The sequence below is a fragment of the Pararge aegeria genome, chromosome 25, assembly GCF_905163445.1.
Source record: "Pararge aegeria chromosome 25, ilParAegt1.1, whole genome shotgun sequence".
Lineage (NCBI taxonomy): Eukaryota > Metazoa > Arthropoda > Insecta > Lepidoptera > Nymphalidae > Pararge > Pararge aegeria.
In genome coordinates, this window is record NC_053204.1 from 7,885,992 (window position 1) to 7,912,971 (window position 26,980).

The following is a 26,980-nucleotide window of genomic DNA, read 5'->3' on the forward strand; positions in this document are numbered from 1 at the left end:
TAGCCGGGTAGTGGGTAAAGCTTCGGATTTATTTTCGTGAAGACCGAGTTCCAGCATGCTTGCGAGTTCTCCGTAACGTTCTCAATGGCGTGTGAAGTCTACCAATCCGCACTTGGCCAGCGTATACTACGGCCTTACCCCAGACTCTTTATCATATCATTGTTGACAGCCGATTGGCGCAGTTTGTAGCGACCCTGCTTTCTGAGCCCAAGGCCGTGGGTTCGATTCCCATTACTGGAAAATGTTTGTGTGATGAACATGAACGTTTTTCAGTGTCTGGGTTGTGTATGTATATTCTAAGTATTTATGTATATAATTTATAAAAGCATTCATCAGGCATCTTAGTACCCATAACAAAAGCTACGCTTACTTTGGGGCTAGATGGCGATGTGTGTATTGTCGTATTATATATATATTTATTATATTGTCATATAAACTAAGTTCATATTCCAGTTTCATATTCGACGGTCTTGTGCTGGTTGCCAAAATTACTTGAGTATTGACACACTATTGGCTTTTACTTTCTGCATATAGCATCGCGAGACCCTTCGTTAATATTTTGGCTAATTCTAAAGTTAGTAACTTACAAATTGCAAACTCGATTAAACAGTACAGTACTGTGTTTTGTTACCCATGCCTACCCTAAGCCCCCCTCTGGATCCGCTACTCTCAAAGTAACTCGATACCTGCTCAATGCATTTAAATGAGACTGTTTTGTTATTCAGAGCCCACGAGTTCCGTTTTCCAAAGAATACTGGATTAACACAAAATTACATTGTTTAACTTTTCAAAAGTTAAATTATTGACTTCTCCATTAATCATTTTCCTTATTGAAAGAAATAAGTAGGAATCGTTTTCTACGTTGTATTATATTTATTAATGTTTAGGTACTTAATTGAATTTTAAGCTTGGAAACGAGCATGTTGCATGTTTTGAGAAACAAGAAATAGTTTCCAAAAGTCAGTTATGCAACACACATAACTTTGATTTTACTAACGGTTCTGAAGGCAGATTTTAACCGGATGAAACCGGCTAGAAACTCAGCAGTTGTTCTTTTCCAAAATCAAAATTTTACAAATAAATATAGGTACTATGACAATACACACAGTGCCAAAATAAGCATAGCTTGTGTTATGGGAACTAAGGTGACAGCTGAATATATTTATGGAAAATATACATAAATACTTATATTATATCACAAGACAACATTCGTGTTAATCACGCAAACATTGTCCAGTTGTGGGAATCGAACCCGCGGATTCAGGTACGGCCTTGGAATCAGGGTCGGTGCCTCCTGCGCCAATCGGCCGACTAACAAACATTCATAATCATCTTAATCACATCAACCGATTGCCGTCTACTGCTGGACCTAGGACATTTGTAGGGATCTCCAAAATCCACGGTGGTAGGTCGCTTTTTTCCAGTGACTCATTTGATCTCGTCTTTCCACCTCGATGAAGGTCATCCAACTGCGTTTACCGGTGCGGGGTCGCCATTCCAGCACCTTGGGATCCCAACGTTCAAAGGTTGTTCGGGCTAACGCCTCTTCAGCTTCAGTCATTGAGCTATGTTGGTAACTGTATTTCTTCTACCGATCTCCACAACATAATAATTTTATATTATGGTCTTAACAATCATACATTGTAAAGTCAACATCGCCTGAGGATGCTGCTTTTTCGGAGCGAAACGTGCGTAGAGGGTACATTACCGAAGATCTGCTTGGTGTGGAGTATAAAGAAGAGATACACCTACGCCTCAAATTGATGGACACAGGGCGGCATGTTGCACTAAATACCAACCCAACCATTTGTGGACATAATTGATTAGACTTCCGTAAGATGTCATTACAAGCTTACCGTTGTAAATATTTCAGGTGAAATTATAAATTTGACTGAAATTATAAATGAAGCCAATTAACATTCATTAGGAATTAATTCATATATTCCAGGAATATAAAATGATTCCTGAAAAAGTAATTATTATTGCTGTATCATTATTTTTTTCTGACTCACATTTTTCATTCTTCTCTGGGTTCAAATCCACGCAGTTGCGTACAGTAACTAATCAATAGGATACCGTGCTAATAATAGTTTAGGTTTCGGTAAATGCACGAGAAATTATAAATTGTTTTATAATTTCACCTGAAATATTTACAACGATAAGCTTGTAATGACATCTTACGGAAGTCTAATCAACTATGTCCGCAAATGGTTGGGTTGGTATTTAGTGAGTTCGTTATTACTGTGTCCAGTAGATGGCGCTATTCAACGTAGTTGTTCTATTTATTAACAGATAGCAGCACTAATTGAATGTATACTATATTATTTTTAATAAAAAATAAAATTACTCCATTTAATCGTTAATATTTTTATTCACTATAATAACATAAATAAACACGCTTTTAAATTTAAAAGTGTTTTAAGTTTCCAACTAACATTTTATTCTCTCACTGGGCATATCTTAGTTTATTGATCTACAAATCTCTATACTAAGAATTTTTTTTCTTTAACAATATAGATATTTTTTATAGTTTACATACTATTTACTTTACACTATTTACAGTAATTATATCTAAATGTACTTCTAACAACAGTAAATTTACATATCACAGAAAAACATAGCATAAATCAACCCTCTACTTTGTCCTCACTAAATTGGGATGAAATCCAAGTTAACGCCCACTTAAGATTAGTGAGCATGTATTTTAAGGCCTTAGTCCACTGCTCTTCAGAATTAAACTGTATCTTTATTGAATAAGCATGAGGTGGAGAAGCTGTGTCTTCAATTTTCCATTTATCTGTATCTATTCTATACGGCAAGCAAAAACCGGTATTCCCCTTCTCAACTTGTTCTTTAAACTGTTGCAAACAATCTAAGAAAGCGACCATTGCTGCATCAAACTTTGTATCCCATAGAAAACGAAAACCTGACGATCCATACAATGGTAAGACTTTCTGATCCTCCAATATCTCTATATAAGAATGATTTCCGTATGGTACAAGGCGATAACGCTGGAAATGAAAATTAATTTTACGTGCCAACGAAGATAACAGTAAGACAGTTTGTCCCCACGCTGCATTAATTTCTGACCAATCAACAGGAGCTGTTGGTAAACGGCCGAGTCTAAAGTTATTAATAATACCAAATTGCCCAGAATCTGATATATGGAATGATGCTTTAAATATATTTGTTTTCTTCAGTTTTTCCAATTGCACTTGGGTGTAGGATAACTGGCATTCGTAGAACTTCATCTGATCTTCGGTTGTCATCAGATCTTTGCGATATCTAGTGTATTCCTTCCAATAAATGTCCTGTTCATCTTCTAGTCTTTCCTTTTCTTTCTCTTGCACTACAATCTCATCTTTCATAGCTTTTTCTTCTTTCTGTAACGCTGACAGCTCTTGCAATAGCCTATTTTGCTCTTGTTTCCAATCCTCAAGTTCTTTTTCAAGCCCGTCTAAGTTTAAATCCTCTTTATCATCTTCCAACTTCTTTAAATAGTCTGTGTAATCCTTCCATTCTGCTTCTGTCAGCCTTAATTGGTTATCCATCAATTCTAACAAAGTATCGGTGCATTCATCGCATAATGGGTGGTCTACGTCGGAGTTATTTGATAATAAATCAAATAGGGTCCCTTTAACATGCAGCTGGTGGCCCATAGACGTTGTTGTTTCCCATCCATCTGAAATAACCATGAACCCATTCGCTCCATTCCCAGATTCTGACATACGGAAAGGTGGAACATAATGTTCTAAACTTGATGATTGTAAATCAAGATCAGCCTCCGTATTACGACGTATTTGCAGCGTTAGGTCAGCAATTGTGTGCTCACCCAGATTATTTAAAGACTCGTCGAGCTTTAGAGGCTGAAGACATCGTTGGCAAGAAAAGCTGACGAAAGATTTCGTATCACTCATCGTTAAACAATACGCAATGATTTAACACTGTTATATCATAAGCCTCACGTGTAAATGTTATTTGTGTTGGCTCAAAATTGCAAGCATTAATGTCTTAATCACTAAAATATAATACAATTGTTGCGAATTTAAATATTTTAAAGAAACAAACGCGAATTTTCAAACAAAGAACCTATTTTCTATTTCCTAACAATTTCCTAAGTTGTCAATGTCGTTTTGCTTTTTGTTTTGAGTTTTGACATTTGACAGTTGGCGTTGACGTTGGTACTGGTACAAATCACTTTACAACACAATGTTGCCACCTCCTTCAAAATTTTCTACTATAATCTGTTTGTGTCTTCTTTTATTATTATTAACCAATATTATAATAAGGCAATGCATACATAAATAAACATAAACCCAGACGTTTTTATATCACATCTTCATTATATTGCCCTAAGGCTAAAACTCAATGTGACAGCAGCAGAAATGTCCTGCTGCGGTCACATGCCTTTGGCAGAGTAACTGCCCTTGTGTAATAAGTAACTTTTCCGTTAAGTTGCCCTCCGCTTGATTAATATATGAAGTCCAATTGAATAACCGGTAGCGTTTAGTCAAATATTTTATGACCATCCGGTTCACCATCAATTACTTGCCTATTTGCAGCAATTTGACTGAATACGGACTGTCATGTAATTTGCGTTACTTAGTAATTACATTTGTTTGTGCCGCTTGGCAGATATGTGGCGTAGCAACGATGTGGCATAGATATGCCACATCGTTGCTTTAAAATTACTCTTTACAGAAAACAAAAAATTTACACAAATTACTCTTTGCAAAAAGTTACTCTTTACAGATGTAAAGAGTAATTTTTTGTGGTAATTTATTGGACACTAGGCCATGACCATATTCATTGTTCCCAATGGCCACCCTGCAAAGTGCAAACACAGTTGAAATAAGCATTTAAAAATATTGATATTCGATGGGAACATTATTATCATATAATTCGTTTGTTTTCAGTAAGAAGTAAATTTTGTTGGTTTATTAGCAATTCAACCTTGTCTTTGCGAAGTTGTGGTGAAGTGGTAGGAATAGTTATTTACTCGTAACGGTCCTGAAAGATATGTGAGTAAAAATATAGAATAAAACTATTTATAATTTCTGATATAATATTTAATGCATTTGTAGACTAGAATACAATGATTTTAAACTTAACAGCACCACTATAATATTTTGTATTTACAATGATATGAAAGGACATATTGAGCGCTAAATTAGAGTCTCTTACAATAATTTCCGTTAAATTAAACTACATTTAACACACATTTTATATCGTAGCATTCGTGCATTAGCCAAAAACAATTGTTTATTATTAAAAGTAAATTAAAATACAATGACAGAAAAAAAAAAAACTAGACAGAAAATAGAATTTCAGATTATGAGGGTATACCAGATTTCCATACAACAGCGAATTATTAATTTTTTTGGGTAATAATACTCATAGTTAAATGGGGGATTAAAATAAATATATAATAATTTCTGAGCGCTTCGATGCATTATGAGTAGTTGTAAATTTTTTTTTGAAAAAATAATAGTTTCTACTTTCAGTCCCTAATCTTTTGCTGTTTTTATTTATCTGTTCAGGTGTTATAGTAATTTTGTAAATAGCCGAGTGGGTCATCACTCACTTTTGGCGTACACCGTACACGTGTTTTATCTTTAATCCAATCAATAAATATATCTATCTCAAGTAAGAATATTGTGTTTAAGCATTTATCCTAATAACATATCTACTATCGCCAGTCCAAGATTTTAATAATAGATTCTAGGGAACACAATTATAAAATACTTAATTAGCAATAACTAGAATCCATCTTAGTCTCAGTTGACCTTTACTTTAATACTATTTCTGTTTTTGGCAAACTGATATATATATAAAAAACTAGATATAACAAGAAAATCGTAGTTAATTTGTCTTCTTCAAATGCTTAGCCTCGTCATTGAAACGAATCACAATCATTTAAATGGATCACATAATAATGAATATACAACTATAAACTATTGGTGGTTTTAAAGAGACCCTAATCAAAAAAATTTCTTTCAAAAATAATAATCTTTTAGGCTCTAATATCTTAAAACAAAATAAAAACTACTAAACAGTACGCATAGCAAAATATATATATGGCAGCACAGATTTAAGGTGCGTTTCCATGCAAATAGTGTGTGGCATCCTGTATTTTATAATACGCGTTTGGGATGAAAGATTGGGATAGTCCGCCTTGGGAGCCGACATATTGCGCTGGCACCAACATTTCCCTGAAAAAGAAACACAACTTTGTATTCAGAGTTATCAGTACCTTGTAGATCCAGCAGTGCTGGGAATTCTAGAAAGACGATCTAGACATTGGTTTTAAAATGTAAGACTTTGTCATTAAAGCTCATTTTAACCGTAAACTGTTCGATCATTTTAGGATAGAGATGTAATTATGCCAATTATTTGCAAACAAATCTTTGCGTTCTTGCCTATTTATTTATTTTAAAGTAGGGAATAATTCAAATTTTCTTTATTCATGTAGGTCTATCACAGGCACTTATGAAGCGTTCATACATATAATATGTTTACATAATTCTAAGGGGATGGTGATAACTTCGTTCGCCAACGCTACGAGGGTTCCATACGCGCCCTGGTCAGAAGAGCCCACAACAAATTCAGCCGGGTATTTTTTTTTAACAACATCTCACAGTAAATTTATTTATTTATTTATTTGGGTTCACAAACAACAACACAGTATCACATTACACAATGGTATACATAGTACAAATAATTACTCACTGTGGCGTCAACTGCGTAAACCACATATTACAAGAAATAATTGTTAATGGGGCTTATTCAAAAGCTAATAAAACATTATTGTTGCATTATTGTACAAACAAAAAAAAATATAAGAAGGAAATCTGTAATTATTTATCGATATCTTGTTATCGCAAAACTTTGTCTATAACAGTAATTGATTATCACCCGTAATACTAGTATATAAATTTAATTTTAAGACTATTTTAAACGATCTATGACCAACTTCTTAAAGGCGCCTATTCGCGTAGAAAAAATGTCTATATTATTAAAGTTCTCGTTATATGATTGTGTCATGCTAAATAATGGAGAACGCTTCGCTGCATTGGTGCGACACATAGTAGTAGCAAAAAGCTGATGCATTTTTGCTGATGCTGATTCATTTTTATATTACTGAGGCTATGAGGTTAGAGCAATTCACACCCAATTGACGAACCAAGCCAGAAGCAGAGCAGGCACACCTGACGGTGAACGGTAATCTATCGCCTATAAGAGAGCAACACTTTGTAGGGTAAGCAAGGAAGAGTCCTCAAAGTGCCGTCCTGTGTGTGTCAACCTGTGGCGTAGGTGTTAAGCCTCTTTTTTTTTTTATTTATTTTACGGCCATTGATTCAAGTTCTTTAAGGCCTATTGGCCAAGCCAATGCTGTGTAATTACAGGCCTCATGTGCCTGTAATTACACAGCATTGGAACAATATTTATTTATTATTTTTTTATGTACCTTAAATTGTGATTGTGAACATAAGATACATGAAGTGTACAAAGGAAAGCTTATTTCTATAAGAGATCTCTTCCAGCTATCCCAGGATGTGAGTAAGATGATTTAATTGTGGAATAGGTCAAATAAAGGTCAAAGAGGACAAGCTCTGTCACAAAAAGCTCTACTTACTACTAATTACCTACTCGTTTCTATTTGGTATGTACGACAAAAATCTTGATTTTTTTGCCGGATTCCAACTTTTCCGCTCTCATTATTTTAAGTTTTGTTTTCAAACAGAGAAATGGAGAGTAATTTTAACTTCATCATTGCTAAGACTTTTAACCCCAGACGCGGGTAGTATAATTTTTACGTACTTTCTTCAGTAAATTTATTACAATATTTAATTCCATTTTCACTAGTAAGTCTGTCATGATTGCTGATACACTAGTTTTCAGTGAATGGGCTACGACTGAATTGCATAAAAGTAGACAAAGGTTATATGATCTGTACGCGATACGAGAATATAATATCAGTGATGAGTTAAAAAAAAATGTGCAATTATTTTCCAAAAAATTTAAACGTGAATGCATTTTGGCTAAATCAATATTCATACAGAATAGAATAAAAAATAGCAGTAATGTTATAAAAACAACTTGGAATATAATTAATCAGGAGACAGGAAGAGTAACACCTCGAACTAATGACATCAAACTTGATGTAGATAACAAATCAATAACGTCAGCTTTCGAGGTTGCAACTGGTTTTGAAACGTTCTTCACCAACATTCCTGTCTCCACAACAAAATCATTGAAATCATCACCGGACACCGCTCTCTCTTTGTTGAAGTTTAATGTGCCTGAATGTAACGATACTTTTAAGTTCAGACACGTTAGCAGTTCAGACGTTATTAAGGCATTTAAATTATTAAATAGTAGAAAAACAAATGACTTGTGGGGCATTTCCGTTAACGTTGTAAAGTCTGTGATTGATATAAATGCACCTGACCTATCATTCATATTTAATAATTGTATAGACTGTGGTGTATTCCTGTTCAAATCGGGTAGTACTACCGACCCCTCTAACTGTAGACCAATATCCGTACTACCCACTCTCAGTAAAATCTTATCTAATAATCTATTTAAATAAGAACGATTTATTGCACGGGCAGCAATTTGGTTTTACACGGGGTCGCTCAACAACCGATGCTGGTGTTGAGTTAGTAAAAAATATATTTGAAGCCTGGGAGAAGTCACAGGACGCACTTGGCGTCTTCTGTGACTTGTCCAAGGCTTTCGATTGTGTACAAAATGAAACATTAATCAGGAAATTACACCACTGTGGAATTCGGGGCATAGTTCTAGATTTAATGATTTCTTATCTTTATGATAGAATTCAAAAAGTTGACCTGAACGGAAAGCGGTCTAACGGGTCATTTGTGAAAATTGGTGTCCCCCAGGGATCTATATTAGGACCTTTTCTATTCCTCTATTATATGAATGACCTTCCTTACCTAGCTGAGGACAATCACGGGATAATATTGTTCGTCACGCTAAACTAGTACAATGGTTTGAGGCTAATAACTTAGCTCTTAACGGAAAAAAACGAAGAGTATTCAATTCACACTACCGAATGTTAAACAAGTAAAAACCAATGTACAACTTAATAATGAGGAGTTGGATTTGGTGGATACGACAATCTTTATAGGAATAACTTTAGATGCAAAGCTTCAATAAGAAATAAGATGCTAAGCCACATATAAATAATTTAGCGAACAGACTTAGTTCTGCAGCATACGCGGTAAAAAAGATTCGTCATATGACAAACATAGAAACTGCTAGGCTTGTGTATTTTAGTTATTTTCACAGCATTATGTCCTATGGCATTTTATTATGGGGTAATGCTGCTGATATAGATTCTATTTTCGTCCTGCAGAAAAGGGCTGTTCGTGCGATATATTAAATGGGCCCAGGAAAGTCATTAAGGGATAAATTTAAAGAAGTTAAAATAATAACGGTGATGAATAATGATAGTCAGTACATGTATGAAAATTTAATTTTGATTTATCAAATTTAAAAAGAAAATGCACTGTAACAATATAAATATTAGAAGCAGTTTACTAGGCTTCACAAAATTGCAAATTCATTCAAGGGCAATTGTATATTATTTTATAACAAATTACCAAATGAAATCTTTGAGATGTCTCTCAATAAGTTCAAAGTTTATATAAAACGTAAGCTTACAGAAAAATCCTATTATAATATTAAGGAGTACTTAAACGATAAAAATGCTTGGGTGTGAATTGCTTTAGCTTCATCAAACGGCACTTTTCCATACAATAAATAAACAAAAGTGACGTTTGACAGCAGTGATTGCAAGATTCACGCCTGTAGCAAACCTGTCGCGAGATACGTAATCACCCTGCCAAGACGATAATGATAACGTCGTATACACCTATAAGAGATTACCTATAGATAGAATTTTTAACTGTTCTTAAACGGTTTAAATTTTATAATTGGTGTTACAATGAATCTCTGGTTATAAATAACTAAGTAGTCTAAAAAAGGTAAGCCAATATCAATGTCAAGTATATTTTTCGTTTTATAATTTAGCACAATTATTTCGTTACTTTTTGCTTTTTTTGTTGTAAAGTAGGTACCGTCCTATGTTTTAAAAATACGAAAATACAAGGAGGTTTGACAAAAAAATAAACAACTAACACAATACAAAAGTGCTAGTGTAAGCTTTTTTTTTATTACTTACGTCACAATTTAGAATTAACTTTAGATTGGAAAGTAATAAAAATACTCTTTTATTTAAAAGACAAGTAACAAAATTTAGACCGTTTATGTATGTATTTGCGTTTATTGGTCTGTGATGGAACCTATAATATATGCGCTACAAGCAGTCCTCAATAAAATCCTTGTGACCTCACGTCGTTTAAAAAAGAAAAAAGGTTGCAATGGGCAGCCTGTTCGAAAACAATGGCGTTTGCCAGTTGCTAGCAATAAAAATTAAAAGCATGCTGCGTCCAACGTATCTACGTACCTACCTAAATATCGCTCAAGTACTATGGAGGGTAGAGGTAAGGAGAGTCATCTGTGTATATGAAAAAGTGTCGTCAAAATGTATTAAATTAGGATGGCGACACATTTGCATCAGGGTACGTCTTAAAAGAAGCGCCAAATATAAATATTGTTAGAGTAGGCTTGCAAAATAAACAAGGAAGTATGGAGATACAAGGAAGTAAGGTTATATTTACCACAATATTTTGTACAACGTAAGTTGTTGAAATTCTCAATAATTAACTACTTTAGTCGATGACACATCTGAACTGGGCACTTTTTCAACTTTTCTCCCATATAAGATGACTCTCCTTACCTCTACCCTCCATACTCAAGTACTTATTTCTTAACTTACGACGTAAACGTGTCACTATGGTACATACTCTTTGCTCTCTACACTTCTGCATTATCTGTGCAGTTTACTACATAAAATTGGTAATGAATTCAAGGGAAATTGTTTACTATTTTATAACAAATTACCGAATGAATTATTTGATATGTCTCTCGATACGTTTACAAATGCATACATACAAATGGTAAACTTATATGAAAATCCTATTATAATACATATTAAGAATTACATAAACGATAAAAAGTTTGGATAGGTATAAGTAGGTCAAACTTCATTGCTAAAATCTGGATAAGTTTTCATTGGGCCTTAGTCCGGAACGCGTTTGGAACTCTCCTAACTTTAGATTTAAGTTAACGAATGTACTTATAAACCTTTCACATATTACACATACGTATGAACGCTTCATAAGTGCCTGTGATAAGCGTACATGAATGAAAGTTATTGAATTTTATAATCTTTTTATTCACTATTAAATAAAGCCCCTTCGACACGTCCCCTCCTGCAGGGTTAGCATGGGCAGCATGGGCAGGAGACAAATATCTCCCTGGGAAAAGGATAAAGATGTTTAAAAAGGGTAAAAAGGATAAAATTAAAGCTTTATCAACTTTCAGAGCCCTGGCGCACAAGTGAAAATAATATACAAATAATATATGTGTAAAAACAAACGGGGGTAAACTCCTCCTATTCTATATTCGCGTGCATTAGCAGGTGGACACGTAAATTATTTATTTATTTAAACATCTTTATTGCGTAGTAAAGGAGAAAATAAAAATATACTTAAAAAAAATTAAAAGCAAAACGCCACAGCTTATCACTAAAAGTGATCTCTGCCTGGTAACCTTAACGAGAGTACACAAAAATACATGAGAGAGGGGAAATCGCATATACAATAAACAATACATAAATTTACACTTAAGTACATACTACTAATAACTAATGTTAAACGACTAAGACACCGGGAGGAGGTATCTTTGCATCGTTAGAGTCCATGTAGGACTGCGGTGTATCGATAATGCATGCAGTTAATATGACAGGGCTCGCAATTACGCGGTCACACAGACGTTATCTTAGATGGTCTCATAAACTTTCTCGTAAATAGTCACACAGACACATTGCCGACACCGTATGATTAATAGCACAATCACCACTTTTGCCAAAAGTTTAGTAGACAATCGTTAAAGATGACCAGTCTGAAAAACAATAGTCACTAAGAAAAATCGTCATTTCAGCTGACAGTCAAATCGAGCAAGGTCACCACGTGGGCTAGACTTTTGTATTGTACCCCTTCTGACTGTTAATCGACTAAGACACCGGGAGGTACTTATCTTTACATCGTTCGAGTCCATGTTGGACTGCGGTGCATCGCTTTTTCGGAAGGACACTTGCCGATAACCACCTGAGGGGTTGCTACGGCGTCACCGGGGGAGTGGGGCGAGCGCGAAAGCTCGCCATGAGAAGAGCCCCAGGGCTCGACGACATCGGGGGGGATGCGGTGCATCGATAATGCAGTCGTTTTTATATCAAAATACCCACCAACTCAATGTCATGAACATTGGTTGGTTGTTAATCAAAGTTTAATTGTTTACCCACTTTATAAATTTACTGTAACACATATAATAAATTATATCCCTTGTCAGGGGATATAATTTTTGTCTCCTGCCTGTGCACATGCAGACACAAGTAAGTACTCCGAGAGTGGATAAAGCTGCGGGAGAAGAACAATTTTTATCCTTTCCCCGGGTCATATAATTGTCTCCTGCCCACGCTAGCCGGACTGCAGGACATAAGACAAAAATAACCATATATTTAACCATCTTATTAAATAACCAAGTAAAACAATACACCATATGATCGCGAGATTTCGTCAAAACACAAAACTACAAAACCATTTTTTTTTTTTTTTAGAAAATTGGACATGATCTAAATCATTCAGCATGACAGAATACACAATTTAAAAAAAAAAAAACAATAGAGTATGCACATGTGGTCCCGATGGGTCTTTGTAATGTTGATTAATTACCCCCTAATGAGGGTCACGGGCCCGCAATGTGTGATGAAGAAAAAAAAAATTTTGGCCAAATTTCGTGTTATTTTATTGGTAATTTCTCTTAGTCACCATGCATGTGTCATTGATTTTTAGTGTCGAGAAAAAAAAACAAATTAATATTTTTCGACCCTAACTCACGCTGTAAGGCAAATAATTTATAACTTATTAATTTACAAGTTTAACTAGCTGTTCCCTCGTTCTTCGTTTATTAGGGTTTTACAGCATACCTCCTCCTCCTATTTTCTGAGGTGTGCCCATAGATGGGCCTAGCCCTATTTTTTGTATACACGTCATCGCTGAGTCGGCCGGTCCGGACGATTTTAAACTGAATTTTCTTAAGATAGAGTTTACTTTTGCTAGAACAACTTATGACCACAGAGAAAAATAATAACTATCCCATTTATACCAACATTAAAGTGTCGAGTGCCAGAAGAAAAATAAAGAAATTATGTCAGTTGAAAATGACGTTATCGAAATTCAAATTAGATTTACGCGAATCTAAGCTTTATTCGTTGGCATTTAAGGTTTTTCATAAGTTAAAAGTTTCTATCGCTATTGTTTTCGTATTCCTTTTTTTTAACAATTTATGATAGACTTCTGCTTCTGTAAATTACACTTTCATAAAGATAAATTATTATAATATATAAGCCATTAAGTCGTCTGGCTATTTCCCTGAATAGTGACGCAACAAAATAAAGAAGAAAGTAGCCAAATTTTGCAATTTTGAACCTTATGAATAAAGCCATAAATATTTTTGGTGTTACATTATGTAGATTTCTCAGGCATGCCTCACGATGTTTTCCTACACCGTTGAAGCTAGTGATATTTTAATTACTTAAAACGCACAAAACTTAGAAAAGTTGGAGGTGTGTGCTGGGATTCGAACTAGGCCCCCCGAAAGTGAAGTCGAGCTTCTACCTATTGCGTTATCACCGCTTGGGTTATTCAAAATTCAAAATTCATTTATTTCAAGTAGGCTTAATATAAGCACTTTTGAAACGTCAAGTCTGTCTGTTTGTAGTGACTCTACCACCGGTTCGGAAGGCAGATTCTACCGAGAAGAAGCCGGCAAGAAACTCAGCAGTTGCGCTTTTCCAACATTAACAATTTACATTTTACATTTCAAAATTCATTTTCTATCTTGTGAGAGATGAAAGCGGAGCCGGATGCTTCCAAGCAACCTTGTCATTAAGAAATTCATCAATTGTATAATAACCTCGCTGTAATAAATGTGTTTTAACACATTCTTTAAACTTATGCATTGGTAAGTCCAAAATTACCTTAGGAATCATATTATAAAAGCGTATACTCAGTCCCACAAATGACTTCTGCACCTTTCGCAGACGATATGCAGATGTCACTAATTTATGACCATTTCTTGTAAGTCGACTGATAATTAAATTCTTTAAATGCCGGCTACGCATTGGTGGCTCCACAGGTACTGCAGATTTTTATGGGCGACTGTGATCACCTAACATCAGGTGACCCACTCGCTTTTTTACCCGATAATAATATATAAAAAAAAATCTGCCGGAAATCGACCTATGGACATCTCAATATAAGACCTCAGGGCAAGGTAGCTCGACAAAAATCTTGATAGTTTCAATTTGGAATATCTCTTATCTCAATATTCGTAGGTAAAGTTTAAAATAAACCTAAAACAGCCGATTATGCGACCCTGAGAGCTGTAACCAAACACCGAAAGTTGAAACAAAGCCACTGAGTTATAAAGAATCATAATATTTAGTTTACGAGCCTCTAAATTTTGGTGGCTAATCAAAACCGATTCGTTGCTGTACAATTATCTGTATATATCTGAAATATATATATCAGTGGCAGTGCTTTCGTACACTTCATATATGCACGAAAGCTCAGCCTACCCTAAAATTGATATATAACTCGTATAGAAGGAGAAATTTTTCTCTTTTCATGCAATTGACCAGCGAATGCATACCCTGGTAAGGAACCCGATGCACGCCACTTGTATATATAAGGGTCCGCTAGTATATATATATATATATATATATTATATATACTATATATACTATATATATATATATACTAGCGGACCCCAGCGCCATCTGTCGGGCTAATTTGTGAATCTAAACCATCCAGGGTGCCACCCAAACGCATACCAAAAAATTCATTCAAATCGGTCCAGCCGTTTGTTTATTGGAGAATAAATTTACTAATGTAAACAACTTTGTCAGCTAGTAATAGTGACTTACATCTTACGTAAGTCACAATAATTAGCTTACAAAGTTGTTTAGTAAATTCATCGTAAGGAATTTCCGTACCTAAGTTACGTAAGTGAAATTTACAGGCGTAATCGGCGTTTTACTATAGTGAACCAGTTTGGTGTATAAAAAACTTTCTACATCGAGTGTAAGCGGCGCGGTGCGCTGGTATCAATTCAAACAATTACCGTGTTATAAACTGCAATGATTCTGAATTACTGAAGATCGGATAGATAAAAGCGACGGTCGATATTCTATGATAAAAAAAAAACAATGTGTTTTGTTTGCTCCTTTTCAAGGCCATAAGTAAAAACTTAAACAGAAAAAGACAAACTTTAAACAACTTACGGTCTGTTCGCTTGCTGCGGCGTACGATCCCTCTGCCTCCGGTTCTTGAACCAGTTGGAAACCTGAGTGAGGGTCAGGCCAGTTTTCCTGGCGAGGGCGCGCTTTTCATCAGGGTTCGGATACCTACAATTCATCATAACGTTTTATTATTGTCTTAACGGTTGTCAGAGGGAGGCTAGCACAAGTCAGCCTCCAAAATTGTCAACCTCACCAGCTCGTGGTCCAACCTGCCGTTTAACCAGCGAGGTTCAGGTGACCGACAAGTGGCGATATCATCATCATCATTGGGTATGACCAAGGTTATGTGAGACTCCCCTCCAGTAGATCTGTCTTTCTCTAACCCAAACTAAAATCCACCACGGCCCCTCTGGTTGGCTTTGTTAGACTCCCGGGAAACCCGTTGTATACTTCCGGGAAATTACTAACCCGTCTGCCCAGCGTGGTCTTTATGGAGCATAGCTTTGTACAAAAAGCACAAAAAAGCCACATTCCTGACTCTCGTTATGGTAACGGCGGGGTGAGGGGTTTTGCAAGCCCCCGACGGGGTGGACAGACGAGTTTGAGGGAGCCGCTGGACCCAAACGGCACAAGACCGGGGTAAAAAGACCAATGTCCAGCAGTGGACGTCCACTGGTTAACAAGATGATGATTTGTCTTTCCGCATCAGCAGGTTCTTGCATATGTTTCGGGTCTAATTATCGTGAGCTCGAAATCTTAAAAAGTAGTAACAAATAGAGTTTTTACGGCGCTCAAAGGTATGGTCTCTTGCCATCATCCCTGAACAAACCGGGAGGTTGCAAATGTAAACGGTTTTGGGTTCTATATCGATGTGGGAGCCTCCCCAGATAAAATTTTATCCAGGTACAGTTTTGCTCGTTTTTATTGTATAGATCAGGGGTTACCAACCTTGGGCATAAAAAAATTTACACGTCGCGGAGCCGCGACCTCTCTTAACGTAGCCAGTTAAAACACAACAGTTAAAACATGTTAGTCAGGCAGAAAGGCGAAAAAAAAACATTCTCATTATGAAACTAATTAAACCATGATAAATAATACTTTTTAACAAAGAATTAAGAAAATGGATGCCTTAGCTTGGTTATATCCATACAATTTTTCAAAGTGACTCTGATGCACAGAAACTATCAAAAAAATAGTTTTCTCAATTATTTTGAGTATAGTACTCAAAATAATTGCGCACAAGCGCACAAGTTGAGAATCCCTGAAGCGCTGGTATAGATAGACATAGATTATAAATTTTAGTTACATGATAAACGGCTTAGGTACCTATTCCTGTAATAGCAGTCTCTGAGAGCGGTTCTACTCTTCTCCTTGAAACAGTACACCGTCTCTTCGCCGTCCCAAATTGTCTTTGGCAAAGGATACTTCTTTCTCAGTCTGTATTTGTCAACTGCTCCTAGAAAACGAACATAAAATCACTTCACTAGTACACATTGTAAAGTCAACATCTCCTGAGGATGCTCCGGTTTCGGAGCGAAACGTGCGTAGAGGGTACATTGCCGAAGATCTGTTCGGTGTAGAGTGTGAGGATTGAAGAAATTATAAATTACACCATACAGATTCTCCCGCTTTTCGCACAGTATAGCAAATTAAGCTTAATTGCACGCCTCATAAGCGAAGCGTTGAGGTTGGTATTACTGTCAGTTTACGCACACAGTCATTCCCCAACTTGAAATGTCACTTTTTTTTCTTTATTGCATTTATAAGTGAATATAAATAGACAAATGTTGAGAAAAAACGCTATCTTTAACATTTTTAAATCTTTTTTTATTATTTAAACTAATTCAAAAATTGTAAAAATGTTCTGTCTTGGACGTCCGTGTGTCTGTATGTGCGGATCCCGTATCTTGTGGTCACGATAACGAGCGAAATGAGCGAAATACTTCACTTATCGAGTTGTTTTTTTTATAGGCTTTAGTATTTTGAGTAATAGAAGCCTATAACTTTCCACGTTATAATTAGATGTAGTTTAATTATTATTTACAAATAATCTCAATTTTATTGTAATGAATGAGATTATGAGGCGTGCACTTTTGTATTTTCCAACTATTTTCATAATTTTTCATAATATGTGAAGTCCTTACCTAATGGCCTTCCCCGAACTTTCTCGGCCTCTTTATAATGCGCTTCCATCCACAGACTCTGCAACTCTTTATGGTGGTTCATAGAGAACTTATGCGTCTCCAATATCGCATATAACTCTTGGTATATCCCGCGGTGGTATGCCACTAGCGCGCGAGCTCTGAAAATGTCTATGGTTTAATGTCTAGGCTTTAACTGATTCTAGATGTCATCTCATTTCATTCAATGCACTTTTGGACAGCAATAGTCGATGGGATCTATTCCATGACGGGGGTTCCGTGAATTGTTGAGATACTCTGAGAATATTGATTGACCTTCAATATTCGTAGAGTATCACTATAGTACACTATATTAATATCATGTCTTCAGGGGCGTGCATAGAGTATGCAGATGATATAAAATGAAGAATCTCCAGTACGAGTTATAAATACTTGAGGGTAGGCTTTTTATAACAATTACAATGCCTATCCTCAAGTTTTTAGCCCAGAATAGCCCGTTACCTTTATAAGACTGCAGCATCCACAGTGTAACTACATATACAATAATTTAGTCGGGTTCTGGTGTTTCCAAATACTACTTTTGTCGTGACATTTTTTAACTACTTTTAATTTTGTTATAACATATGACAATAAGTAGCCTATAACAGTGCACTGCTAGAGTAAAGACCTTTGCGACGGGAGAGTTTGTCTATATCTTCTCGCTGGGCAGCCTGGTCACTAAGACCGCAATACTGTGTAGTTTTTTTTATTTTTTTAACTATAATAGACTATCGCTTGACCTCAATCCGACCTGATGGAAAGTGTGGATGTGGTCTAAGATGCCTATTACTCTCTCACTCTAGTTTTAAAGATGCCCAGATAAGAATTAGGAAACACAAAACTCGGAAGGGTGTTCCGAACCCCAGCCATGCGTATAAGAAAAGAAGATGTAAATCGTTTCGTGCGAGTTTTTGGGATATTAACAACATAGGGGTGAAACCCCGCCTAGTGCCTTGCAGTGCGATGGTAGAATGGTGAGGAGGGGATGAGATCGAATAGTTCCTGAGCACACTCTTCAAAGTATATCCTATAAAGCACCGACAGAAGAAAGACTTTGGAGTTTAGACAAAAGTGGTGAATCCTCGCCTATAAGTCTCCTGGCTCGGCATTCATTGAATTAAGAAAATACAGAATCCTCATTCAGCTATAAAAAACAGTGAAAACGTGTGCGGGGGCACACGTCTCACTTTACATCCGCGGAATGTTGCTATCTCACAATTCTTTTCCCGTGTTTCACGCTTAGAACATTAGAGGTAAAATAATTACAGTCAACTGCTAAATGGTATGAGTGACTAACCGTTTGGCCGAGAAACCAATCTAAAGTAGAGTGATTTTTGATGCTTCAATATTAGTTGTGTACACGGTTTCTGTAATTATTATTATGAGATGGCTCTTAAAAAGTTCAAAGTTTGTATTAAACGTAAGTTTATAGAAATGTCCTATTATAAATTCCTTTATACTACTATAGTATAAAGGACTACGTAATCGATAAAAAGCTTGGATGTGAATTATTGCTCTAACCAGGTTGCTCTTCTAATAATTTTTAATGATAATGTGAGATGGTAATAACAAAAAAAAAAACACTGGCTAAGTTTGTAGGGCGCTTCTTCTTAGACCAGGACGCGTTTGGAACCCTCGTAGCTTTAGTTTTAAGTTTATGAACATGGTTATCGCCATCATCTCACTACCATGTAATTCTCATGTGATGTACGAATCAAAAGCGCCACTTGGATAAAGATATCTATATACTTTGTATGTTCTTAATTCTGTGGAAGAAGTAGCAATGAGGACGCTGCTACCCATTCTCCATTGTATTCCCAATTATAAATATAGTTCATTAAAATTATAATAAATATAAAAATAATGCACTTTACCTCAGTAGAGTTTCACTCCCTCTTAGCAATTCGCTTTCAGGCAGCCTCCATAAAAATGCGGTTAGCTTCTCGATGTCCGCCTTTTGCAATAAAGCCTCGCAAACACACAAAACCTGTTCCGAATTGAAGTTCAGAAACCTTCTCATATTGCTGTTGTCATCAGCGAAATACGATTGTCTCGCTCTATCGTTAACGTTCTCGAACTGATTATTTATTTCTATTTCAACTAAATTAGGATTGTTTTCGTTTTGTACACAACTTTTTGCTACTTCATTGAAGTAAGGGCGCGATCTATCTTCTGTGACGATTTGCGAGAAAAAGTTCCCATCGTTAATGGGCGGTAATTTTAGTTCGAAGTTTAAATATTTCTTGCTTCTTGGACACAGATAGTTTTCGAAAGAGTTTTTATTGCTTTCTTGCAAGTAAACCTCTTTTCTATCTTCACTCCTTGGTGATTTTTGCTTGTTGCATGAATAGTATTGTTTTTCATTGATTTCCGTTTGGTAAAAGTTGCCGTTCTGCTGTTCGTATGTAAATGACGGAAGGGAGGTTTCGGACTCGCTTGTGAGGTCACTTGAAGGGCTCAGGCGGTCCGAACAGGACTCCATGTTGGTAGATTTCATTTTTAACAACTATTGTTACCTGAAATGAAAAGTTATTTAATATTTTGCATGTAATATTATATTATAGCTAGGATTGAGCGGTTATAGCCCGATGGGTAAGAGCTCGACTTCACTTTTGGGGGGCCGTGTACGATTCCCAGCAAGCACCTATAATTATTCAAAGTTATGTGTGTTTTAAGAAATTAAAATACCACTTCCTTCAACGGTGAAGGAAAACATCGTGAAACCTGCATGCCTGAGAGTTCTCCACAATGTTGTCTGATATAAAAGAAAAGATACATTTAACTTATTTTACATTATGGTGATGGTGACGATGACGATATCCGCCTGAGATCTTGTAATTGGCGAATGGTAAGGCATTAACTAACAGAGTTACAGGTTATGAAGTAATACAATTGTTTTAAAACGTTTTCCGGACGGTTCGAGTGCCATAGGATGTTTTGACAACAATCCATATTTTTACGCTCGAATCCGCAATTTTTAAATAATAATTTTACATAATAAAGGAAATCCTGAAGCTATAAGTGATTCTCACATTTCTTTTATAGTAACCATCGATGGGAGTCCGCCAATCCGCCCTGGGCCAGCGTGTTGGACTACGGTCTTAACCCTTTCTAATTGTGGGAGGAGACCCGTGCTCTTTAGTGGACCGGTAATGGGTGGATGTGATGGATGGAAGTTATGTTAACAATCGACTTACCAGAAACGGACATAAATTACTAATTAGTGATATCTGCATATATCGTCTGCGAAAGGTGCAAACTCCTTTGTGGGGTTGAGTATACGCTTTTACAACATGATTCCTAAGAAAATTATTGACCTACCAATGCATACATTTAAAAAAGGTGTAAAACAGCGAGGTTACTATACATTTGATGAATTCCTGAATGACAAGGTAGATTGGAAGCAGCCAGCCTCGCTCTCATCTCCCGCAAGATAGCAAAATGATTGTAAATGTTGATGTTGGAAAAGAGCAACTACTGAGTTTCTTGCCGGCTCTTCTCGGTAGAATCTGCTTTCCGAACCGGTGGTAGAGTCACTACAAACATACATACTTGACGTTTCAAAAGTGCTTATAAAGTAGGCCTACTTGAAATAAATGAATTTGAATTTTATGATGAATCATTGATGGAATAAGAATCTGTCCTAAATGGTCAGTGGAAAGTGATCTTCGAAAATCATAGCAACCGTTTTTAGTAGTACTAGCATTAGAACTTTTTGTGACAGAGCTCGTCCGAGGAACTGCTGCCATGCTTATTTATGCCGGAAAGCTGCATTGTTTAACGCCCGATTGGCGCAGTGGGCAGCGCAACCCTGCTTTCTGAGTCCAAGGCCGTGGGTTCAATCCCCACAACTGACAAATTTTTGTCTGATGAACATGAATGTTTTTCATTGCCTTAGTGTTTATATGTATTTTCTAAATATTTATGTATATAAGTAATTCATAAAAATATTCATCACGCATCTTAGTACCCATAACACAAGCTACGCTTACTTTGGGGCTAGATGGCGATGTGTGTATTGTCGTAGTATATTTATTATTTATTTATTTCATTTATTTATCTAGCCCCAAAATAAGCTTAGCTTGTGTTATGGGTACTAAGATTACTGATTATTATAAATACTTATAATATACAGATAAACACTCAGACACTGCAAAATATTCATGTTCATCACACCAACATTTTCCAGTTGTGGAAATCGAACCCACGGCCTCTGACTCAGAAAGCTGGGTCGCGGCTCACTGCGCCAGTCGGCCGTCAAAAAAAAGCTCTTATTAAAAGGACATTGTTAAACGACTTAAGACAACGGTATGTCTAGCATGGACAGGAGACTATTTTCACACCGGGGAAAGGATAAAAATGTATCTTCTCCCACAGCTTTATCAACTCTTAGAGCACTGGCGCACAAGTGGATATAATATCCAAATAATATATGTGTAATAATAAACGGGGATAAACTTCTCCTATTTCCTGTCTCCGTGCTTTAGCAGATGGACAAGTTAATTATATCCCTTGTCAGGCGATATAATCGGGGGATATAATTTTTGTCTCCTGCCTATGCTAGCCCTAACTGAGATAACTTATGAGTCGCGCCGTTTGAGTCTCATTAAATTCAGTAGTCAAATATTTATTGTGTTAAGTGTTTTAAAATATTTCACATTTTAATAAATTAATAAGAATTTTATTATCACATTTGTATATAAGTGAAAGATTCAGTCTTTCACACGAAGATGTAGATTATCTGTCATCTATATGTATTACTAGCTTTTGCCCGTGACTTCGTATGGGTTTTATTTTGTTTTTGATGTGGCATTAAATTTAGTTGCAGTTCTAAAAAAAATTTAAGTATTCAGTATCACTAAGCCTTAAATGATGGGTTTGCTGCTGTCCGCTGAGAAGTTCTGTCCTCTATCTCCAACCACAGTAACCTCTATAGTACAAAAATATTTTTTTAAATCGGTTATAATTTGTCGAAGTTATGGTGTAAAATCGTGGATAAAAAGTATCCTATATTACTTCTAACACTTCCAAGAATATGTATACAAAGTTTCATGAGGATTGGTTAAGTAGTTTTTGCGTGAAAGCGTAACAAACATATTTACATTGACATTTATAATATTAGTAGGGATAGGGATAGGGAAGTAGGGATAGGGATAGGGATGTTAATAAATACATATAGATGACAGATAATGTACATCATCATTTGCAACCCTATATGGGTCTAAGGTTAGAGGTTAGACCGTATTCCACCACGATGGCCGTGTGCGGATTAGTAGACTTCACTTCACTTCATCACTTCACTTCACTTCTTAACCCCCTTAAGAACGTTATGAAGAACTCTCAGGCGTGCAGGTTTCGTTCACCGTTAAAGCAAGTTACATTTTTTTACATTTACATTACATTTATTACATAAATTAAAAACGCACATAGCTCTGAAAAATAGAATTCTGTCCCCCGAAAGGCATGCCGAAGTTCTAACCGCTACGGAAAATGTTAAATAGAATATAGACAATCTTTAATTTCAAAGAGTGATAGCCAACATGTGGTGTGGTGGTAGCTTTAGTTTAAACAGACCACTTTAGATTGTTTATCTAAATGTACAAAATTTCGGATTATAGAAACGAAATGCGACAGTCATTTAGTATAGTTACCCTATACCCAGTTGCGTGCGTAGAGGTATCCACAGGGTATGCAGATGATATAAAATAAAGAAAATGTCCCGTACGAGTTATAAATACTTAAGGGTAGGCTTTTTATAACTCTTACAATGCCTATCCTTAAGTTTTTTATAGCACGTACTGGAGATTTTCTTCATTTTATATCATCTGCATACCCTGTGCATGCCCTCTATGCACGCCCCTACCTATACCTATCTAACCGTAGCAGTTAAATAAAACCACGCGACGTACAATATTGTGTACATTATTCTACTAGTCAATTCCTATCATTTGATTTTGGTTGAGTTGTAAAAAAATGTAATTCTTTATTTTGTGGTTCGGCCATCTTGGGTTTGAAATTTATCCCATGTGATGTGTTCTAATAGTCGAGCCCTTTAATTTGATACCCATAGGGAGTTGTAAAAAAAATATGTGAACCGCCATTTTAAGGCATGAAAATCGGTAGGATTTTCATCAAAGAGCTAGTAACACTCCCGACTAATCCATCAAACTAAAAAAAATTTTACTCGGTTCGTCCGTCACTGACATACACACACAAACATGCAAACACACACACACACACAGATACGTCAAGCTTATAACACGCAGTCGTTTTTATAAATAAAAAAATATATAAGTAGGTAACATAACTTTAAACTATCCCGTTTTGAAGATATTTGTTATCGCTGTCTTTATTTGAATAATTAATACGAGAAAAAAATATTCAAAAAAATAGGAAGTCCTCAATTAGACTGTATGTTTTTTTTTGTAGGTTCTTTACGCGATTACACCGCCATTTATATTATATGTCTCAGAGGTGGACCTATTTAGTTTTGGAGAATGATCTCATGAATATCTTCGGAGATTAAAATAAGAACGAAACGTCACGATCAGTGCGATACCCAGTGGCGTGCATAGAGGGTATGCACAGGGTATGCAGATGATATTAAATGAAGAAAATCTCCAGTACGAGTCATAAATAATTAAGGGTAGGCTTTTAATAACTCTTACAATGTCTATCTCTACGGTTTTTATAACTCGGACATTCTTCATTTTATATCATCTGCATACCCTATGCATACCTCATATGCACGCCACTGGCGATACCTACTTAGTTTTGTAAACAGGAGGTTATTGAACAAGAACTAGTAAAACTGATGATGAACTAACTACGGATGGCGACGGATATTTGAATAGTGAAAAAAAATGAATAAAATATTTAATGAATAAATATTTGTAGCTAAGCCATTTAAGCTCATTATAACAAAGATGGTTAAGTACCGGTAGAACTCCTCAAAAACTAACGTCCCAGCATCGGGAAAAGAATATTTTGAATAAGATTATGATCAGTTTACATTTGGCTACTATAACTGAGATAATAACAAACCGATCAACTAAACACGAACCGTAAAAAAAAATCCGAATTAAGTATATTTTGTCGCCGACCCTCTATCACAAATAAACATTTGTCTAAGTAATTTAAACATATGAAATGCTTACTAAAACGCTGTTTTAAAATCTCTTTAAAAAAATATATATTTAAAAGACCTTCTCGAGAGCTTATCTAGCGATTAAAACAAATATCAAGTACGTCTGTTAAGAAATCGGTGTACCTAATTAAAAAAACCCGAATAGATTGTGAAAAGCAAAAATTTTGGAATAAAATTATTAATTAAATTCACCTCACAGGAAGGGTATATAGAATCACTTACCACATAAAATACTTGCCAAATCACTACATACACTCAATCACAATCACAAAACATACAAGTTTTCATTCACAAATAATTCAGTCCAAAAAAAATACACCTTTCCGTAATTAATGGCACATCCTCCCTGAACGAAGTCAAGGGGTCAAATAACAAATTATTTCAAACTTGAAACTTCGAATAGTCCCGACCGAGGAGGAGTTGCTGGGTGCGAAAGAGACAGAGAATGGGCGGAGCTTAGTGCCGGGTGTTGGGTATAATTTTCTTTTTGTTATTTTTCCTTTATTATAGGTATGCGACCTTTTTGGTGGACCGCCTTTTTACGGCCAGGTGTTATAGGTGCTACTTTGTTATTTTTTTTTTTGCCTCTGTCTAGAAAAGGGCTAAATAACATGGCTTCCTTTTCGCTTTCTTATTAATCGTAGAATTTGGAAGGAAATACACAATTATGAAAAAAATTAGAGACATAAAAAAAGATTTATTTTGAAACCACAGGGCAGGACATGTATACAATAGTTTGTAATTTTCCTTATTTATTTTACTAAAAGTTAACTGAAATCTCACCAGACGGTAAGTAATATTGCAGGCTAAGATGATAGCGGGCTAACCTAATCGGTCAATGGTAACCTACAAGTCATCGTTCTTAAACGGTAAATCGGTTCGCGAGTATTTTGAAGGGTGGTAACTAGCCATGGCGTAAGAGTCTTCCGCCAGACAAATACTATAATCAAGTATTTTGTTAATCTCAATGTTTTTTTTCAATTACATATCGCTGAAACATCTAACAGGAATGACATTAAGATATTTCACGTCAAGCCATTTTTCAGAAAACTTTTCTTCACTTAATGAATTTAACCTCAGCGTTTAAATCGTAATAATTGCAATGCAATTAAAATATCACTTGCTCCGTTGAAGATTTTAATTCCTTTGTAACAAAGACATTGAAGGAAAACATCGCGAGGAAACCTGCATTCCTGAGAGTTCCACATAATAGAGGTGCCTACTGGGATTCGAACTCGGGCCCCCAAAAGTGAAGTAGAGCTCCAACCCAATGCGCTATCACCGCTTCATATATCGTAGTATATTTTTTAGCCTTGCTGAGCAGGGAAAATTCAGAAATTTATATAGTAAGACCGGCGAAGCGGGCACCCAGCCCGCCTAGCCAGCCCCTAGATTCTGCTTTATTTTATTTAAACAATAAATTTACATAATTAAATTTTTAATAAAAGCTGTGTTTGACAGTTTGACAGTTCAAAAATAGGAGTGCTCCGATCATCACCAAACTTTACAGAACATACCCACACACTTTCTCTTTTATATATATAGATCATATTGCCCCTACTGGGTATTGATTCTGGAACCTCCCACTTATAACAGCACAGCGCTGATGCCTCGCGGTTCAATGGTAAAAAGGTAAGATGACGTTAAAGCGGTACTCGACCCGTTAATTGATCATTTGTCGGCTACACCGTCAACACAACCGTCGAGTTCGCAGTATGAACGTTGTTTTGTTCTCACGAACACATTTCTAAGTAAAAGTGTCCGATCGGACATATGATACTGTAATTGTACACAGCCGTCATTTTTTTTCCTGCAAAATTATGCAATTTTATGGTACTTTTGACGTCCGACGATGCTACGTGGAGGGTCTTTCTCAATACCTTTAGCACAAATAGAGTTTTCATTTCCCACGCTTTTTTCCTTTTTTTTATAGTCCTAGTTGACGGTCAGCAGATAGGCCACGTTATGGTAAGTAAAAAAAACCATTACAGCCAAAGACTCTTGGGCGCGCAGGGCAAATTTAAGAAAAAAAAAAACAAAAAATGTCGCCCCGTGTCTATCAATCTGAGGCGTAGGTGGTAAGCTTCATATGCCTGTAATTACGCCGGAAACGACACCCTTAGAATTTGTAATGTAAATATATTCAAACAAAAATAAGCTCTAAATATATCCGATTATGATTTATAATAAAAAAAATCTTTG

At 35.9% G+C, this 26,980-nt stretch overlaps 2 protein-coding genes across 2 annotated transcripts; both read right to left on the bottom strand.

The window, feature by feature from the left end:
* Positions 1-2,357: 2,357 nt before the first annotated feature.
* Positions 2,358-4,139, bottom strand: LOC120634928 (beclin-1-like protein). The gene has a single exon (XM_039905820.1). It carries the CDS (start codon positions 3,915-3,917, stop codon positions 2,628-2,630), a length of 1,290 nt encoding a protein of 429 aa, XP_039761754.1. The 5' UTR covers positions 3,918-4,139; the 3' UTR covers positions 2,358-2,627.
* Positions 4,140-5,491: 1,352 nt separating this feature from the next.
* On the bottom strand, positions 5,492-25,119 carry LOC120634960 (homeobox protein unc-39-like). The gene is made up of 6 exons (XM_039905868.1): positions 25,001-25,119; positions 19,506-20,147; positions 17,596-17,753; positions 16,778-16,907; positions 15,494-15,616; positions 5,492-6,212 (listed from the first exon to the last, which is right to left on the bottom strand). Exons 2-6 carry the CDS (start codon positions 20,126-20,128, stop codon positions 6,092-6,094), a joined length of 1,155 nt encoding a protein of 384 aa, XP_039761802.1. The 5' UTR covers positions 20,129-20,147; positions 25,001-25,119; the 3' UTR covers positions 5,492-6,091.
* Positions 25,120-26,980: the final 1,861 nt, after the last annotated feature.